Genomic DNA, 18,256 nt, shown 5'->3' with positions numbered 1-18,256 from the left:
ATACCTCAAAAACCAAAGACATCAATTTCAAATTCGAATTTTTATTCTGAAAATTAACAATATGTACAACTTTGTCATTTTGGCAACCATTTAAACTAAACTCATCAAAATGGAACACAATACTGGCATATCAAATTATATATAATCTTCATTGTTCATGTTATTTTTGCTAAAATCAACAATAATTGTATGATCCGTACTTATATAGACGGTTAAATATCGATCTGTCTATAACAGTATCTTAATGTAAAAAACAAACTTTGCTACAGTTTATGAATTTTTTTTTCAGATAATAATAAATTGCAAATTCAATTGCCTCAAAATCTACAACCCAATCGTATTTACAAAATTTTGTATTTATCTTAATGTACTTTATTGAACATTAATTTGTTTATGAATTTTGAAGACAACATATAAACAATGCATAAAGATTTGATATTCAGATAATAATCACATTTACATAATTTTACATGGTGAAATTTAATTACCATCTTACTATATTAGAGTTTGTTTTAATTTATATATGAAGTTGATAGTATCATATTCATACCTACAAATTTTGTTGATCATATTAACGTGATCAATTTGATGTATAAATCCATCACTTGAGTACCTTCTTATGGATAATAGCTTACTATGTGTTTGGATTATAAGTAAAATGGAAAAATAATGCAAATATTGAAATAAAGAAAGTAAAAGAAAAATAACAGTTTCCATGGATAAAAAATAGAAAAATAAGTAAATTTTGTTTGCTCATTTAGAGTAGTGAACAAGAATAAAAAGTTTCTATAAAACAAGAATAAGTTGGATGCACGCGCCATGAAGAAACCTTTGCTAGTGAGGACTAGGTTAGGTTTGTTCACTTTAATTTTGTTAACAACCTTTGCTTTGCTTTACTTTAATTTATTTATTATTATATTTTGTACTAATTAGAGTTGGATTCATCTGGGTTTTAGTGCAGTCGATGTGTGCATACCCTATAAAAAATAAAAATAAAAATAATACCCCTAAGGCTTTATTTAATGAAAACTCAAATAATTTAATGTTAAAATATGCGAGGACAACCACAGGATTGAAGTAACAGACCATTTTCATTATCTTATGGATGGTTTGGCAATTATGGAAGCACGTTTAGAATAATATTTATTATATTTTAAATTTTGATATAATTTAACTTTCAATTTCTAAAAATAAATAAATATATTTTTTTTAAATTTAACTGCTTTAAATAGTTTTTTAGGTTGATTTTTAAATTATTACATTGTTTGACATGTTACAATTCAAATGTTAAGCTAAATCACCGTTTAATAACAAAAAAGTTTTGTACCATTTCATTTTAAAGTTTGAGACCAAATTATATTAAAGTTTGAGATATATAAATTCAAATTTTATATATAAGTTTAACATATTCAAGAAAATTTAAGTAAGTTTTATATTTAGTATAAATGAAAAAAAAAATCATATAATCTCTTTTTGAATGTAAAAGTTTTGTAATAATTTTATCTTAAGTTATACCAAGATTATTGATATATGAAAAATATCCTTAAAAAAAAAAAACTAATGCAAAAGAAAAGATTGTCCGTGCAACACTGCTGAAAACTTTTTGAGTTATGATGCATTGTATATCAACTTTGAAGTTGTTTGATCCGATTGTTAAGAATGGAGATTTCTCATAAGTCAAACCTATTAGATCTTGTCATCCTCATCACCCTTTCCCATCCCTGTCAAAAGGTCTTTACAACACTACATAATCCAAAATTAGCATTGAAATCTGCAAAATTAGGGTTCATAATTCATTTATCGAATTAATTTGCTACTGTTTGTAGTTGGATTAGATAGTGGAAATTAACATGATTGTTTTCCGAACAAGTAGAAGAGAATAAATAGAAGAAGCAGGAATATTACAGCAATTAAATTATGAATGTGCAAGAAAATATTAAACAATGAACGATTTATTAGTGGAAGCCCGTTAGGCAGTGAAGCACTTAAATATGTAATTAGTGGAGCCAGGTGTTTAAGAAAGCTAACTTCGTCTTTTTGTTGGCATTTTGTGTACTCATTTTGCATTTAGTAAGATCTTGTTCAGTGGTGGGAACCCAGTTTTTATGAAGTTGCAATGAATGTAAGTGAGATTATGTTTAACAATTCTGTGTTCTTCTCAACAATTTCTATCAATGATTTGCATTCACCACGCTTCAAATTATTAATACATTAGTGGTAGTGGAGTAAGCGTCCTTAAAAATAATTTTAAGTTTGAGCAGTAAATGGAAATAAAAATTAAAAATTAGAACTTGATTTCAAGTTATAGCATAATCACTCTTTTACCATGAATTAGAACTTAATACTTAAAAATTAAAAATTACTATATATAATATTTTGGTTGAACTAAGTTTTTCATCCCTGAACATAACTATTTTTTCTACTTTCGTCCTCCGTATTTAATTCAAGGGTTAAATATGTTTTTGGTCCCTCAAGTTTCAGCGAAATTTGGAATTAGTCCCTCATCAAAACTTTTGACCAATTTAGTCCTTCATCTTTCAAAATGCGTGAATTTAGTCCTTTTAACCAATTTTTGTTAAGTTTATCTGACGTTTCAAGCGCATTTCATGATAGTATTTAAGTTAATATTGAAGCAAAAATGTGTCAAACAGTATAAATAATTTAAATACTATCATGAAATGCGCTTGAAATGTCAGATAAACTTAACAAAATTTGGTTAAAAAGACTAAATTCACGCATTTTGGAAGATGAAGGACTAAATTGGTCAAAAGTTTTGATGAGGGACTAAACCCAAATTTCGTTCAAACTTGAGGAACCAAAAACATATTTAACCCTTAATTCAAATAGTCAGGCTAAATCTAACCCTTTGTTGTGTGTAAAAAAGGGCTAGATCTAACTCTTTATTGTCTGTAGAAAATGGAACAAACTGGCCCACAGTAATAAAACAGACTAAAATTTGTGCGCCAACTTTTTTTAATTTTTAATTTTTTATCTATAAAATATATATAAATATTTTATAAGTTAATAAATAATTAATAAATGTCTTTAATTTAATAATTAAAATAACTATTATATCTACATATTACGATATTACAAATTACTATATTATAGTTAATAATTAAAAATTAATATATGACTCTTAATATTTAAATTACAATTTTTATATTTTTGAACAGATATAATATAAAAAAAAAAACAATTTCTTAATTTCTTAAATTATTAATTATTTTAGAAATTAGGCTAGCCAAATTAAAATAGATTGACAAGTTGAAAATCATGATCTACTTTATCACTCCTAAAAAAATAATAAAAACTAAACCAAAAAACCCCGCTTATCATGAATGAAAAACATAAGGCTAATAATAACACCCATTAATATAATTTTTTGCCATGATATATCTAAATGTCAGTAAGAAAAATTACAGTCAACATAAAGGAAATAATGAAATATATTTATACATTTTGAGTTCTAATTATTTTGATATGGGTGATTTGTCTTTTTGGTTCTCTTATCATAATACTGAATCTTAACTACTCACCAGGTTTCATTCATATGAAAATCACTTTTTCACATGTTTAGAAATATAAAGGTAAGTAAACAACGCCCATTGATGTGGAAACCACATTGATGCAGAACCAAACACGTAATACGTAATATATCACCTCACCTTATACCATCATTAGGTCCAATCGCACATAAACAGTAACATAAGCCTATTCCATCAACCACACGCTAACATTGGAATAACTAAATACACTTACAATACATGAGTAATGACACAAATAAAGTCAAGTAACACTCCAATGAAAAGTTCACAAAAAATCATCCTTTGAGCTTTATACTACCACAAAATCAATGCTACTGAAAAGTAATAAGCTATGAATTTTAATCTTGATCAATTTCCCTAGTCTTAACTTAACAGTGTTGCAAATAACGACTTTGCGATGATTTTGCAAAGGTAAACTCAAATGATAAAATTTCATCCTCATATTTCATTCAATAGTAGTTGCATCCCAAAAAAGAGAAATGCAATGTGTTCGCAAAGGTAAACTCAAATGCTACAATTTCATCCTCATATTTCATTCAATAGTAGTTGCATCCCAAAAAAGAGAAATGCAATGTGTTCCGAAGCAGATATCGCAAAATACCTACATAAATTTTGTACTTAACATGCAAGTTTAAACAAAATTGACGGATATATTCATTACAATTTGCTCCAGTGCGGCTGAAAAGCAACAAAATGAAAGGGAGCATTAAATAATTATACATTAAAATACCAACACATCACATTGCACTTGAAAAATATGCTTTGGTGCTCATGGATTCAGACTCAACCGTACTTCGAAAGCCCAGTACATTCATCACACTAACTGCAGAAAAACAAACATAGATTGTTTATTGAAAACCCTTGGCTATTTCATAAATGCAGCAGTAGGCTCTGACTAATAGTAACTCCATATTATATTCAAGCATTTTAGTATAATTCATCATTATCACACAAATGGGAAAGTTGATGCGCAAAACAAATGCATAAACGTTTATTCGAGTAAAAGTAACAAGATTGAAAATTAATTCCTCGTTCGGTAAAACCATATGGAGCAGATGAAAGTAGAGCAAGATTGAAAATATGGAACAGATGAGAGTAGAGCGAATGATGCAATTGACTTGCACCATACACACTATCCCAGTCACTCCTCTTATAACATGAAAGTAAGTTCATTCGTCAAAATGATTTTTCAACCTCTACAAAACAAATTAAAATTATAAAGGTTGCATCCAACACCATTTCTAAAACCAAACCTGTTTTCCATGTTCCACCTTTTTTACCTACTAAAATATGCCTACTTCAAGAGCTACCACAATTTTGTGCTTAGTATTACAATTTGTAAACGTTACCACAAATGCTACGGAACTAGTAGGTGTAAAAGAAGCTATGGGAATTCCTAAGACAATAAGTGTATTGGCAAGATTGGGACCAATAATTTGTAACTCAGATTCATTCAAACAAACTTCAATACCTAGTAAAAATAATGGAACTGTAATTCGTAACTCAATCTAATCCATCCCACTGGCCACCAAAAACTTATATACTGTAACAATCGTTAACTATGAAAATCCCACCCAATCGTTCGAGTCCACCATAGAACATACAAGTTACTTCCATACTTAATCTCAAAAATATTTGATTTGAAAACTTGAAAATGTCATTGGTGTCTAATATTTAAAATCTGACAGCCAGGACACTAGATTTTCACGATCAACTCAATTCCATATTCCAACTTTATTACCTACTAAAACATGGCTACGTTACATTTGTAGATGTTACCTCAACTGTTACTAAACCACTGATAGTGTTGAGAAAACCTAAAAGAACAACTGTCTTGGCATGATAACTTTTGTTAAGTATATGAATAATTTTTTATTTTATTCTGTAAGGAAATACAATACACCTGTACTCACTGTCCAATTGAAAAAAATTTAAACACCTTGCAAGTTAGGGCAATCAAAGAGTAGTTAGTAAAGGACAGGGTTATCCGCCGCACTGGCCAGAAAAAACCTATGCATTATCACAACAGTCGTTAACTATCAAAATCCAACCCAGACTTAAGAGTCCATAACAGAACATATATGCTGATTTCAACAAGGTCTTACTAAAATTTGCCAACTACAAAATGAAGTCCAACATTTCAGATTCTAACAGACGGAAACTTCAACAAAGCAAACCTACCAAACAAGATTGATAAAAACTAAGGTGTCTCAAGTACTTACTCAAACAATTGTGAGATTATAGGCGTTGCAAAGCTGAAGTAGTGCTGCTTGATTTGCCGGATCTACTACTTCATTGATGACCTTCGGGTATCTCCCAGGGGAAAGTGCTGACAGCCGAGAAATTGAGGCAATAAAAAATTCTCTGGGATCTCTTATATCTTTTAGTGGATCTTCTTCTTTCTTCCCAGCATTGTAAAGACGAACGAATGTAGCAGTATAACCAACATTTTCTGAAATATCTGGCACATCAGTCTCCTCATCGGCCCTTTCCTGTTCTGGCCGTGAAAGAAGAGTGACAATGCTGTCCACCATCTTACCCCAGGATTCAGCAGCAGCAGTATCCAAAAGAATTGGAGATTCACAGATGAGTCTGGTTGAGGCAACAGCAGCCAACTTAAGCTCAATAGCTCCCGTAATCAGCTTAAGATTAGGTATCCAGAATTGACTCAAAATCACATTAAAAATATCTGGCTGCACACCGTTCATAGTATCGACAAGGTTTGAAGTGCCGTGTTTAATCAGAAAAAGTGAAATAAATATCAGAAGGGACTTTATGAGCTTTACTGTTCGTCTTCTTTGGAGCTCCCTGAAAAGAGCAGCCCAGATATGGGAAATATAAGGTTTGATAACACCGTACTCAAGACTCTCAATGACAGTGTTGAGCACATAAAATCCCTGATCAGATGTGCTAGAAGATTGTATAAGTGTGTCAAATATGCCAAGCACCTTAGTCAGTCTATCCCCTTGGTTGATCTCATTCGGTGCCTTTTGAAGGAAAGCCTGGAGTAGACGCACAAGTGCAGGAACATTTGGGGATCTTTTCCACGAATCAGGCGACAAAAGAATGACAAATATCTGCATGTAAATGGGCGGAATGGGTGATTTGTTTAGCTCAACAAGCTGAGCCAGCAACTGAAACGTGTACGGAAAAAACTCGGTTACATCATTGGTCAAAATTATTTCCAGCTTAGGGAAAAGGCTTGTCTCGAAAACAGATACAGGCAAGCCATTCTCACAGCCCCGTTTCACAAGAATAGCTACAGACTCAAAGAGATAATGATTGAAAACGGGATTTTTAGGATTTCCGCAAACTTCCCCAAGAATGAAGGTCAACCCCTCAATGCAAACTCGAGCAACATCAGCAGAAAGATCAGCAACCCCCAGAACCCTCATAATGCATTTCATCACATATTGATTCTCCTCAGACTCTTGGTGCTTTAAGGCACTGAAAAGATTGTTCATCAGCACCGGGAAGATGGGATTGATGTCTGCTGAAGTATAGCGAGCCCCACCCACCTCATCTTTTACCAACAAGAGCTTCTCAATACAACTTGCAGCGTAAGAATGTACAACATTTGATTCCGAAGCAAGGAACCGAACCAAATCCGGGAAAAACCTCAATGCCACGGACTTGGATATTTGATTACGGAACATAGTAAAAAACTTTAGTGCACCTGCCTTAAGCATGGGATACCCATTCACATCGGGACTCTGCAGCTCAGGGACAATTACGGATTCAAAAAAGCTCTGAACGTCAACAAGCTCAGTGGAGACGTAACTGGTTCCAGCCTTCTTGGTAGCGAGAGAAACAACCAAGTATATAGCACAGTCTTTGTCCTTCCAATTACCCACAGGGTTGGCAGCAAATGAACTCAACAAACTCTGTATCTGCGAAGAGACAATGTTCCTTACAACATCCCCATAATGCGTGGCAATTCCCTTAAGAAGCTCACATGCAATCCTCCTCCTAGTATCAAGATCACTACCTTCCATATCCCTTCTTATAAACTCTATATAATTCATCTCAAAAAGCTCCTCATCATCATCCCTCAACTTCACATTGGGGATCACAATGCCCTGACAGATTTGGGGAACAACCCCTTCACTGGCAAACAAGGTGTGGTGAACACTAGTACTGACCGTGGTCAAAAACTTGATTGCGGTAATGGCGAGCTGATCCCGGCTAGAAGACTGAGACACGTTCCCCAGCAAGGTCCACACAGCAAGAGCGAAATCATTCAAATAAGCCTGAAACTCCTCCTCATTCTTTTCCATATACAGATTAATATTCTCACAAACCTTGGCCCTAAGCTCATCGACAATAGCAAGACCATCGCCACCATTTCCCTCGAGAGCAGGATAAGTGGTGGTGAGATATTTTCGAAACTCACCCATCCACTCCTTCATGTGATCCTCGAAGAACTCAGGTAGCTCCTGAAAATTCAAGGAGTAAAAAATGCTACAGCACAGACTCTGCGACTCGAAAAGCGGGCGCAGGTTTGCGCCGGAATTGACACTGGCGTCGATCAACGACGCCGTTTTGAGGAAAACCTCAAGCAAAGGCGCGGCAAAATTATCGAGGCAATACTTCAAATCGAGGAGAAGATCGTTGGTTTTAAACACGAAACGAAATTTGTTAAAAATGGAATCGGCGGTGCCCAGAATGCCGTTAACGGAGGCATAATCGGACGCCTGTGACGCGTTTTTCAGATTGGAAACGAGTTCGGGAAGCAGCGCAGGCCATGCCTTGGGGAAATCGTGCTTACCGATAACGGCGAGGGCTTCGCTGAGCTGACTCTGAATCTTACGAGTAGCTGAGAGCATGAGTGGAACGATCAGGGACTTTATCTGCTCTTTCTCCGGGGGCAGTATGGGAGTCTCGGAGGACCACCGCGTGCGGAGATGGTTCTTGAAGTTCACGGCGGCGGCTTGCCTGATCTGCTCGTCCACGGAGGGTTCTGCGACCAGGCGGAGGACCACGAGGCCGTAGTTGGGGCGGTCTGCGGCTTCGGCGAGGGAGGCTTCGGCGCGGCGGCGGGGCTCTGGCGCCGGAGACAGCGTGTGGAGAAAGCATTCCGATAGAAATTGCAGAGTCTGAGGGTTCCACTCCATCTCCACAACACTTTGTGAGAGGTTTTGTGTGAAAAGGAATTTTCAATTTAAAGTTTGAACACCCAAAATTTTGTTCAGTGATTCACTGCACACATTTATAACCTAAGAAGACACGTGTAGACTTGTAATAATAGGCTACATACTACAGTTTAGGCCCAATTACGACACCACGACCCAGTTTGACAGAAATTCATATTTTTTATAAAATAATTTTTTTAATAAGGATTAGACATTTTACGCCTTAAAGAACACATAAGTTATAGTATATGAATAAAATGAAAATTAGTTAAATAATATATATATATATATATATATATATATTTAATGATTGCCACAAGCTTTCTATAACAATAAATATTATTACAAATTATTTTAATATGTAATCGATTCTTTAAAAGATATGACAAATAAATTTGTGAAAGCATTGCTTGTGTAAGCATTGAAAACCGGTCACTAATCCTGTTAAAAAATATTTAATTCACTAAAGACTGGTATAAATATGTAGTTCATATTCAAATTTTTAGTATACATATCTATATTTTTATTATTTAAATTACTTAAATATCTTTAATTTATTTAATATTTTATTATAAAATTTAGATCATTATAATATTATATTTTTAATTTAATTTTTTTATATATTTTATAAATATGTATACAAATAAATAAGACACAAATGGATATAGACTCGTAGAATTTCAAGAATGGTTACAAACTTTTGTTCCAAGAAATATAATCAAAAATTTGTAAAAGAAATGTTAATAATAACAATCAAATATCTTGATTAAGTTAGTTTTATCTTTCTGTCACTTTCCTTTCTAAGAAAGTTACTTATTTGTTTTGTAAAAATAAATCTTTTTATTCCTATATAAATATATCGTTTTAATTCCGATTCCCATTTTTTTTGTTTTTAGTCCAACAAATATTAATTTTTTTATTAATACATTGCTTTTAGTTGTAGCATATCGATTTTACAATTTTAGTAAAATAACATAAAATACTCTGTGGAATCATCTCTTACAACTATACAAGAAGACTTCATCTAGAAAACATGTTCTCTTATCCTTAATATAAAATAACAATCAGAATCTTTCAAATATATCATTTTAAAAATAAAATATCGAGTAAATTAAGTGTCTTAATCTTTTCAAACGGATATCAATGTAGAAAAAGAAAGAAATCACATATTTCTTTATTCATTATCATTCGCATGTTCTGATTTAAAAGATTAAGATTACAAATATGTATTTATATTTCATCGATATAATTATTATTCTTTAATATTCATAGATATGACTATATTTATTTTTGGGTCAAATATATTTTTATTCCATGTCCAAAATTTTGATATATTTTAATCCACAAACTTTAAAAAAATGAATATAATTTTTTAATTAAATTATGTTAAATTTTTTTACATGTTAAACATATTAAACGAAAACGTATCAAATTGTGTAAACAACAAATGTTACTATAAATTTCGTTTGACACGTAAAAAAAATTAACATAATTGGGTTAAAAATATTATATTCATTTATTTTTTAAATTTCAAGACCAAAAATGTATCAAAGTTTAAAGACTAAACACATATTTAATTCTTTATCTTTTTTATCTTGGTAACTAAGCAACAATAACACAATGAAAACCAAATAGCTTTAAAATAAACTTTAATGTCAATTTTCAAATTTTTTCCTTTTTAAAAAAAATATTCATAAAACTCAGAACAACTTATATTTGCAATTGAAATCATAATTCCATAGCTACTTATATATTATAACACGTTGTTGCATAAATTAAGGCCACAAAATGTTGGAAAGATAACAAAATTAAAACATAAACAAACAGAAACGAAAACGAAACTCATTTCAAATCTTTCATACACAAATAATATGTAAAATAATAAGATGCATAAAACAGAAAAAGAAAGGAACAAAATGACAATCAACTTCAATATGTTTCGTTCTTTCATGAAATACTAGATATTTAGCTATATGTAACATTGACCGGCTATCCCAATAAAATCACATCCATTTAGAATTATTAATTCTCAAATCACCAAGTAATTGTTTGAGCCATTTTAACTCATGTAGTCTTTGTCATACAACAATATTCAAATTCTCTATAAGAGTGAGAAACTATTGATTGTTTTTTAGCTTTCCAAGATATTGAAGAAGAAATAAGTGTCATCTAATTAGTCAAATAGTGTATTGTAAGTGGAAAGCCACCAAATCCAAATCACATCATCCTTGTAGTTCCATATTACTATTAGATTGATGTAGAACACCTTGCCCAAAATGTTTCTTCAAATATCTAATAACTCTTAAGGTTGTATTCTAATGCTCTTCATGAGGTTTTTGCATAAACTAAGATAAAAATGTGTATAGAATAAACAAGATCAAGTCTAGTCGGAGACAAATAGATTAATCGCCTAATCAGCCTTGTTAAGGTTCCAAATCTTGAAGAGGTGTATCAAAAATCAACTATAGTGTATGGTGTTGTCCCATTGAAAAATTCGTTGGTTTGGCACCTAATAAATTCATGTCTTCAATGATTTGCAATGCATATTTTTGCTGACAAAGTTAAATCCCCTCGTGATTACACGCTACCTCTAACGCCAAAATATATTTTAAGGCTCCCAAGTGCTTCATATGAAAAATAAACACTTAAGCTTCATTTTATGCAATGATCAAGTCATCCACATATGAGATGTATTTCTTTCATGTGCAACATAGATAGTGAGTAATATGAATAGGATTGCAAAAAGCATAGTGCTTCAATATTATAGCCATATAGCAAACTAATAATAAAGAATTTGTTTTAAGTCGAACAAGGACTTTTTCAACCTCCAAACTAAATTGGGTTAGTGTTTTTTAAACCTGAAGGAAATTTCATGTACACCTCCTCAACCAAATCATCATGGAGAAATGAATTACATATATCTATTTGGTGAACATGCCACTTTTTAATTGATACCACTATCAAGAAGGTAGGAATGATAATGTAGTCATTAATGCTATCCAATTAATTATATTTTTCCAATTCAACTTCATTATTGCCTTGTGAATAGTCAAGGAAGTTAGGGTAAAAATAATGATGTCAACATGGTAGGTAGGATATGGGTAGTAGCTCCCACATACCCTACCCGTTGAATAAATATTTGCCTTATACTCGTCTCTATATTCGTGCAAGTATTTGTTATGTGGTACTTGCATATTTTTTTAATATCTACGGATATCAATGGGTATCTGCGTGTATTTAGAAAAAAATAAAATATTTAACAACATATTTTAACCATAATTTCAAATAAAATACAATACATAATATTCATAAATTAAAAAAAAAATCCAAACAACTCATTTAGATAGTATTGAATGACAATTTACAAAGAAATTGAGATTTTTTAAAACCAAATGATAAGAAATGACTCAGTTAAAATCAATGTGTTAATATTTTAATCATATTTTTTATTTTTAATTTAAATTAGAGTATAGCAAGTACGAACATCCACGGGTACGGATACTATAATACTCGTACACAATTTGTTAACATACACATATAAAAAAATACACATACCCATTACCTGCCGTATCAATTTCTTACCCGTTATGGATTTTATCCATGAATACCCGTGAATACAAACTTTTTAACATCCTTAAATAACACTAATCTAAATTGTCTCTCAGCAAACACATAATTGATTTAAACTAAAATATGTTTTATAAGTCTACACTTAAGGCTTAAGAGTATAAAATAAATGGTGCAAATAAAAATAAATAAATTAAACAATATGTTAGAATGCTAAGCACAAATTAAATATAAATAAATAAATAAAACTAAATAATAAACTAGCTAACAAAATTCCTTAAGGAAATCTCAAATCTAATTTATTTATTTCAAACTTGAATATGAGTGTTAAACATGTATTAAATATAGGTAATTGTTTTGAATAAATATTTAATGTAAGTGATTAGTAATTATATTACAAAATTGTTATATATGGTACTTATGACCTGTTATAATTAATTACCTAAATATTCCTCATGTAGTTTTCTTTTATAAATAGATAAAAAATCAATACACATCTCTTAAACTCTTTTTCCTAAGTAGTATGAAAAGTAATATTCAAAAATCATTTAATTACCATAATAAAATTAAATATCCAAGAAAATCTTAAAGAATGAATAATTGTAGAAGTGTAATGAAAAACATTAAGACATAACTTATATAATAAAAAAAAATCAAATAAATACTTTTGTTAGAACATCTTTTTGTTGCGTTCACAAAATTAAGTCTTAAAGGTTAATATTTTAGTTTTACACTACCTTTCTAATAAAATATCTTGACATAATATAAATTTAAAAGTTTGTATGAATAAAAATTATTTTTTCTATCTTAAGCCACTATCCTGACATAATATATATAAAAAAGAGACTTTTATATTAAAACAAAAATTAAAAAAGTAAACTTAAAAGTAATATGATACAATGAAATCCATCATCTCAGAGAATTATCCCTACAATGAAAATGCTCTTATCCACCTTCACCGCTTTGTTGACATTTTGTGAGTACTTCTTTGCTTCATTACCATTTAATGGCAGGTGCCTAGTTTTCACTATTTTGCAAAGAATGCAAGAGTTTTAGGCTTAGGAATTGAGTTCTCCTTAGAATTCAAATCACAACAGTGAAGGTTTAAACAAAATTGGCCAGAACATTATATTTTTACTCACTTAGCTGCTGAAATGATAACCGCTATAAAATAATATAAGGGAGCATTAAATAAATATAACTTCAATACCTTTTTCGTCTATATTTTTGTAGTGTTTATTGTGAATAGTCTTTATTTTGACAGAATATTTAAAATGATCATCATTTTCGCAATTCGTGTTCTATTTGTGACACCGTTTAAATCAATAACGGAACATACATGTGACACTGTTTGTATTACGTGTTTAAGATGTGTTACGTGTACTATATAGTATTTCGTTATTGATTTAAACGACGTCACAGAAAAAGACCAAATAAAATACAAATTACGAAAATGAAAACCATTTTAAACCTTCAGTATAAATGATAACCATTTTAAATATTCTGTCAAAATATGGACAATTCGCCACAAACAGATGCAAATGAGGAAAAAAAAATTATTTGTCAATAAATATATACTACACTGCACAGCAGTCACATTGCAATTAAAAAACAGAATTTAGAGCTTATGGATTCAGGCTGAAACTGTGATATTCATGGCTGAGATCATAAGTAGAATCAATGCATTATAACTTGTATAACCCATGATCATTAGCAGAAAAAAATTCTAAACTTGATATCCAAAACAAATAGAAAAATGACGAGGAGAGAGATGTAATAAAAGTTAGTACACAAAATTGAATATTAATGTTTGGGTAAAAGTAAATGTTCAAGGACTGAAAATTGAGTAAATGGTGGGACTCACTTATCAGATACAGACAACCGCAGCCACCCTTCATACAGCATGAAAGTAAATTCAAACTTAAAATTATGTTTCATCCCCCCTATGAAACAAGTTAAAATTATAAAAAAAAAAATGAAAAAAGGAAATCCTATTTCATTTTAACAACCAATCCTATTCCATATTCCAACTCTATTGCCTATTAAAATATACTACTTTAGTTTTGAAAATTTTACCTCAAACCCATTCCATATACATATAAACACATGCATTATTGCAACAGAAGTTGACTACCAAAATTCCACCCAAACTGAAGAATCCACAGCAAAAGATACCAATTGCATTCGTAGTCACACAAATATATGCAAACTTCAATAGGACATTGGCTTCCAATCTTTGAAATTCTAACCTAAAGGAAAACCCACAGAAAGAAAACCAAGCAAGAAAGATGGTTTGTGTCAAGTACTTAAACAATTGGGAGATTAAAGCGATTGCAAAGCTGGAGTAATGCAGCTTGATTTGCCGGATCTACCAATTCATTGATGACCTTCAGGTATCTTCCAGGAGAAAGGGTCGAAAGCCGAGACAACGAAGCAACAAAAAATTCTCTGGGATTACTTATATCTTTTAGTGGATCTTCTTCTTTCCTCCCAGCATTGTAGAGACGAAAAAATGCAGCAGTGTAACCAACATTTTCTGTAATATCTGACTCATCAGGTTCCTCGTCAACCCTTTCCTGTTCTGGCCGTGAAAGAAGAGTGACAATGCTGTTGACCATCTTACCCCAGGATTCAGCAGCAGAAGGATCCAAAAGAATTGGAGATTCACAGATGAGTCTGGTTGAGGCAACAGCAGCCAACTTAAGCTCGATAGCTCCCGTAATCATCTTAAGATTAGGTATCCAGAACTGAGTCAAAATCACATTAAAAATATCTGGCTGCACACCGTTCATAGTATCGACAAGGTTTGAAGGCCCGTGTTTAACAAGAAAAAGTGAAGTAAAAATCAGAAGAGATTTTATAAGTTTTACTGTTCGTCTTCTTTGGAGCTCCCTGAAAAGAGCAGCCCAGATATGGGAAATATAAGGTTTAATAATATCGTACTCAAGACTTTCAATCACGGTGTTGAGTACATAAAATCCTTGATCGGATGTGTTAGAAGATTGTACAAGTGTGTCAAAAATGCCAAGCACCTTAGTTAGTCTATCCCCTTGGTTGATCTCATTTGGCGCCTTTTGAAGGAAGGCCTGGAGTAGACGCACAAGTGCAAGAACATTTGGGGATCTTTTCCAAGAATCAGGCGACAAAAGAATCTCAAATATCTGCATGTAAATTGGCGGAATGGGTGATCTGTTTAGCTCAACAAGCTGAGCCAGCAACTGAAACGTGTACGGAAAAAACTCGGTTACATCCGTGGTCAAAATTATTTCCAGCTTAGGGAAAAGGCTTGCCTCGAAAATAGATACAGACAAGCCATTCTCACAGCCTCGCTTCACAAGAATAGCAAGAGACTCAAAAATATAATGATTGAAAACAGGATTTTTAGGATTTCTGCAAACTTCGCCAAGAATAAAGGTCAACCCCTCAATGCAAACTCGAGAAACATCAGCAGAAAGATCAGCAACCCCGAGCACCCTCATAATGCATTTCATCACATATTGATTCTCCTCAGACTCTTGGTGCTTTAAGGCACTGAAAAGATTGTTCATCAGTACCGGGAAGATAGGATTGATGTCTGCTGAAGTATAGCGCGGTTCACCCATCTCATCCTTTACCCTCAAGAGTTTCTCAATACAACTTGCAGCGTAAGAATGTACAACATTTGATTCCGAAGCAAGGAACCGAACCAAATCCGGGAAAAACCTCAATGCCACGGACTTGGATATTTGATTACGGAACACACTAAAAAACTTTAGTGCACCTGCCTTAAGCATGGGATACCCATTCACATCGGGACTCTGCAGCTCAGGGACAATTACGGATTCAAAAAAGCTCTGAACGTCAACAAGATCAGTGGAGAGGTAACTGGTTCCAGCCTTCCTGGTAGCGAGAGAAACAACCAAGTACAAAGCACAGTCCTTGTCCTTCCAATTATTCACAGGGTTGGCAGCAAATGAACTCAACAAACTCTGTATCTGCGAAGAGACAATGTTCCTTACAACATCCCCATAACGCGTGGCAATTCCCTTGAGAAGCTCACAGGCAATCCTCCTCCTAGTATCAAGATCACTACCTTCCATATCCCTTCTTATAAACTCTATATAATTCATCTCAAAAAGCTCCTCATCGTCTTCCCTCAACTTCACATTGGGAATGACAATGCCCTGACAGATTTGGGGAACAACGCCATCACTGGCAAACAAGGTATGGTAAACGCTAGTACTGACCGTGGTCAAAAACTTGATAGCGGTAATGGCGAGCTGATCCCGGTTAGAAGACTGAGACACATTCCCCAGCAAGGTCCACACAGCAAGAGCGAAATCATTCAAATAACCCTGAAATTCCTCCTCATTCTTTTCCATATACAGATTAATATTCTCACAGACCTTGGCCCTAAGCTTATCGACAATAGCAAGACTATCGCCACCACTTCGCTCGAGAGCAGGATATGTGGTGGTGAGGTATTTTCGAAACTCACCCATCCACTCCTTCATGTGATCCTCGAAGAACTCAGGTAGCTCCTGAAAATTCAAGGAGTAAAAAATGCTACAGCACAGACTCTGCGACTCGAAGAGCGGGCGCAGGTTCGCGCCAGAATTGACACTGGCGTCGATCAATGACGCCGTTTTTAGGAAAACCTCAAGCAAAGGCGCAGCAAAATGATCGAGGCAATACTTCAAATCGAGGAGAAGATCATTGGTTTTAAACGCGAAACGGAATTTGTTAAAAATGGAATCAGCGGTACCGAGAATGCCGTTAACGGAGGCATAATCGGACGCCTGTGACGCGTTTTTCAGATTGGAAACGAGTTCGGGAAGTAGCGCCGGCCATGCCTTGGGGAAATCGTGCTCACCAATAACCGCGAGGGCTTCGCTGAGCTGACTCTGAATCCTACGAGTAGCGGAAAGCATGAGTGGAACGATCAGAGACTTTATCTGCTCCTTCTCTGGTGGTAGTATGGGAGAGTCGGAGGACCACCACGTGCGGAGATGGTTCTTGAAGTTCACGGCGGCGGCTTGCCTGATCTGCTCGTCCACGGAGGTCTCCGCGACCAGGCGGAGGACCACGAGGCCATAGTTGGGGCGATCGGAGGCGTCGACGAGGGAGGATTCGGCGCGGCGGCGGGGCTCGGGCGCCGGTGACAGCGTGTGGAGAAAGCATTCCGATAGGAATTGCAGAGTCTGAGGGTTCCACTCCATCGCCAGAAAACTTTGTGAGAGATTTTGGGGAGGGAATGTGAGTTTTTCAAGTTTTTTCAGTTTTCATATGCTGTACTACTTAAAGTTCAAAACCTAACGTTACCAAAAGTTTAATGTTTAGGCCCAATCTCTACACTTACTCTGAAGATATAGCCCAATATTGGAATAGTTATTTTAACTGGAAAATATATAATTTTTGTTTCTAATGACAAAATTTCATTTCATAAAAAGTACGTATTTATCAAGGAATTCTCTTCCTACATCTCCAATATTTCTTCATACACCCCCAAAGTTTTGTGTCACATTCCCAATTTTTCACTTCCGGAAATTATGACAAGCTTACGTACGTTGACTTCTGAAAATTTACCAAATTGGAAGTTCACTTTCAAAAATTAGATTACCAATTTCCCCCACTTTTGGAAAACTCTTCAAATCTGGGATTCATGATAAACTTACAGAAGTCGACTTTTGGTACGTGTTTCTATTCTACAAAAGTAGACTTCTGATGGTCATTGTCGATTCGTTTTCCTTTATCAGAAGTCATTGTCATTTTGCTTGACCATAAGTTGATTGCTTAAGTGGAAGTTGATTGCTTCATCAGAAGTTGACTTCCGATTGCCATTTTCGAGTTTGCATTTCAGATTCGTGACTTTCACTTTTGGTTAAAGGTTTCACAATATCAAAACAGAACACTTCTACTCTATCCTATTCGTAAATTATTCAAAATAATTAACATAAATGATACGGAAAGGAAAGTGTGGGAGAATGTGGAAGATAAGAGAAAGAGAAAACGTGAGCTTCTTCGGGGTGA

At 33.4% G+C, this 18,256-nt stretch overlaps 1 protein-coding gene and 1 pseudogene across 1 annotated transcript; both read right to left on the bottom strand.

The window, feature by feature from the left end:
• Positions 1–4,057: 4,057 nt before the first annotated feature.
• On the bottom strand, positions 4,058–8,735 carry LOC114187039 (cellular apoptosis susceptibility protein, putative / importin-alpha re-exporter). The gene is made up of 2 exons (XM_028075141.2): positions 5,771–8,735; positions 4,058–4,371 (listed from the first exon to the last, which is right to left on the bottom strand). The coding sequence occupies exon 1, from the start codon at positions 8,660–8,662 to the stop codon at positions 5,771–5,773; it is 2,892 nt and encodes a 963-aa protein (XP_027930942.1). The 5' UTR covers positions 8,663–8,735; the 3' UTR covers positions 4,058–4,371.
• A 5,663-nt stretch (positions 8,736–14,398) lies between these two features.
• LOC114187202 (exportin-2 pseudogene) lies at positions 14,399–17,576 on the bottom strand (annotated as a pseudogene).
• Between the last annotated feature and the right edge of the window lie 680 nt (positions 17,577–18,256).

The sequence above is a fragment of the Vigna unguiculata genome, chromosome 6, assembly GCF_037176805.1.
Source record: "Vigna unguiculata cultivar grain cowpea cultivar isolate G323 ecotype 2 chromosome 6, ASM3717680v1, whole genome shotgun sequence".
Classification (NCBI taxonomy): Eukaryota; Viridiplantae; Streptophyta; class Magnoliopsida; order Fabales; family Fabaceae; genus Vigna; species Vigna unguiculata.
Note: the sequence above shows the minus strand (reverse complement) of the source record. Positions and strands in the feature narration are given on the sequence as shown.

Excerpts from the sequence above, each read along its gene's own strand:
- LOC114187039 (XM_028075141.2), bottom strand. The coding sequence starts at position 8,662 with ATGGAGTGGAACCCTCAGACTCTGCAATTTCTATCGGAATGCTTTCTC.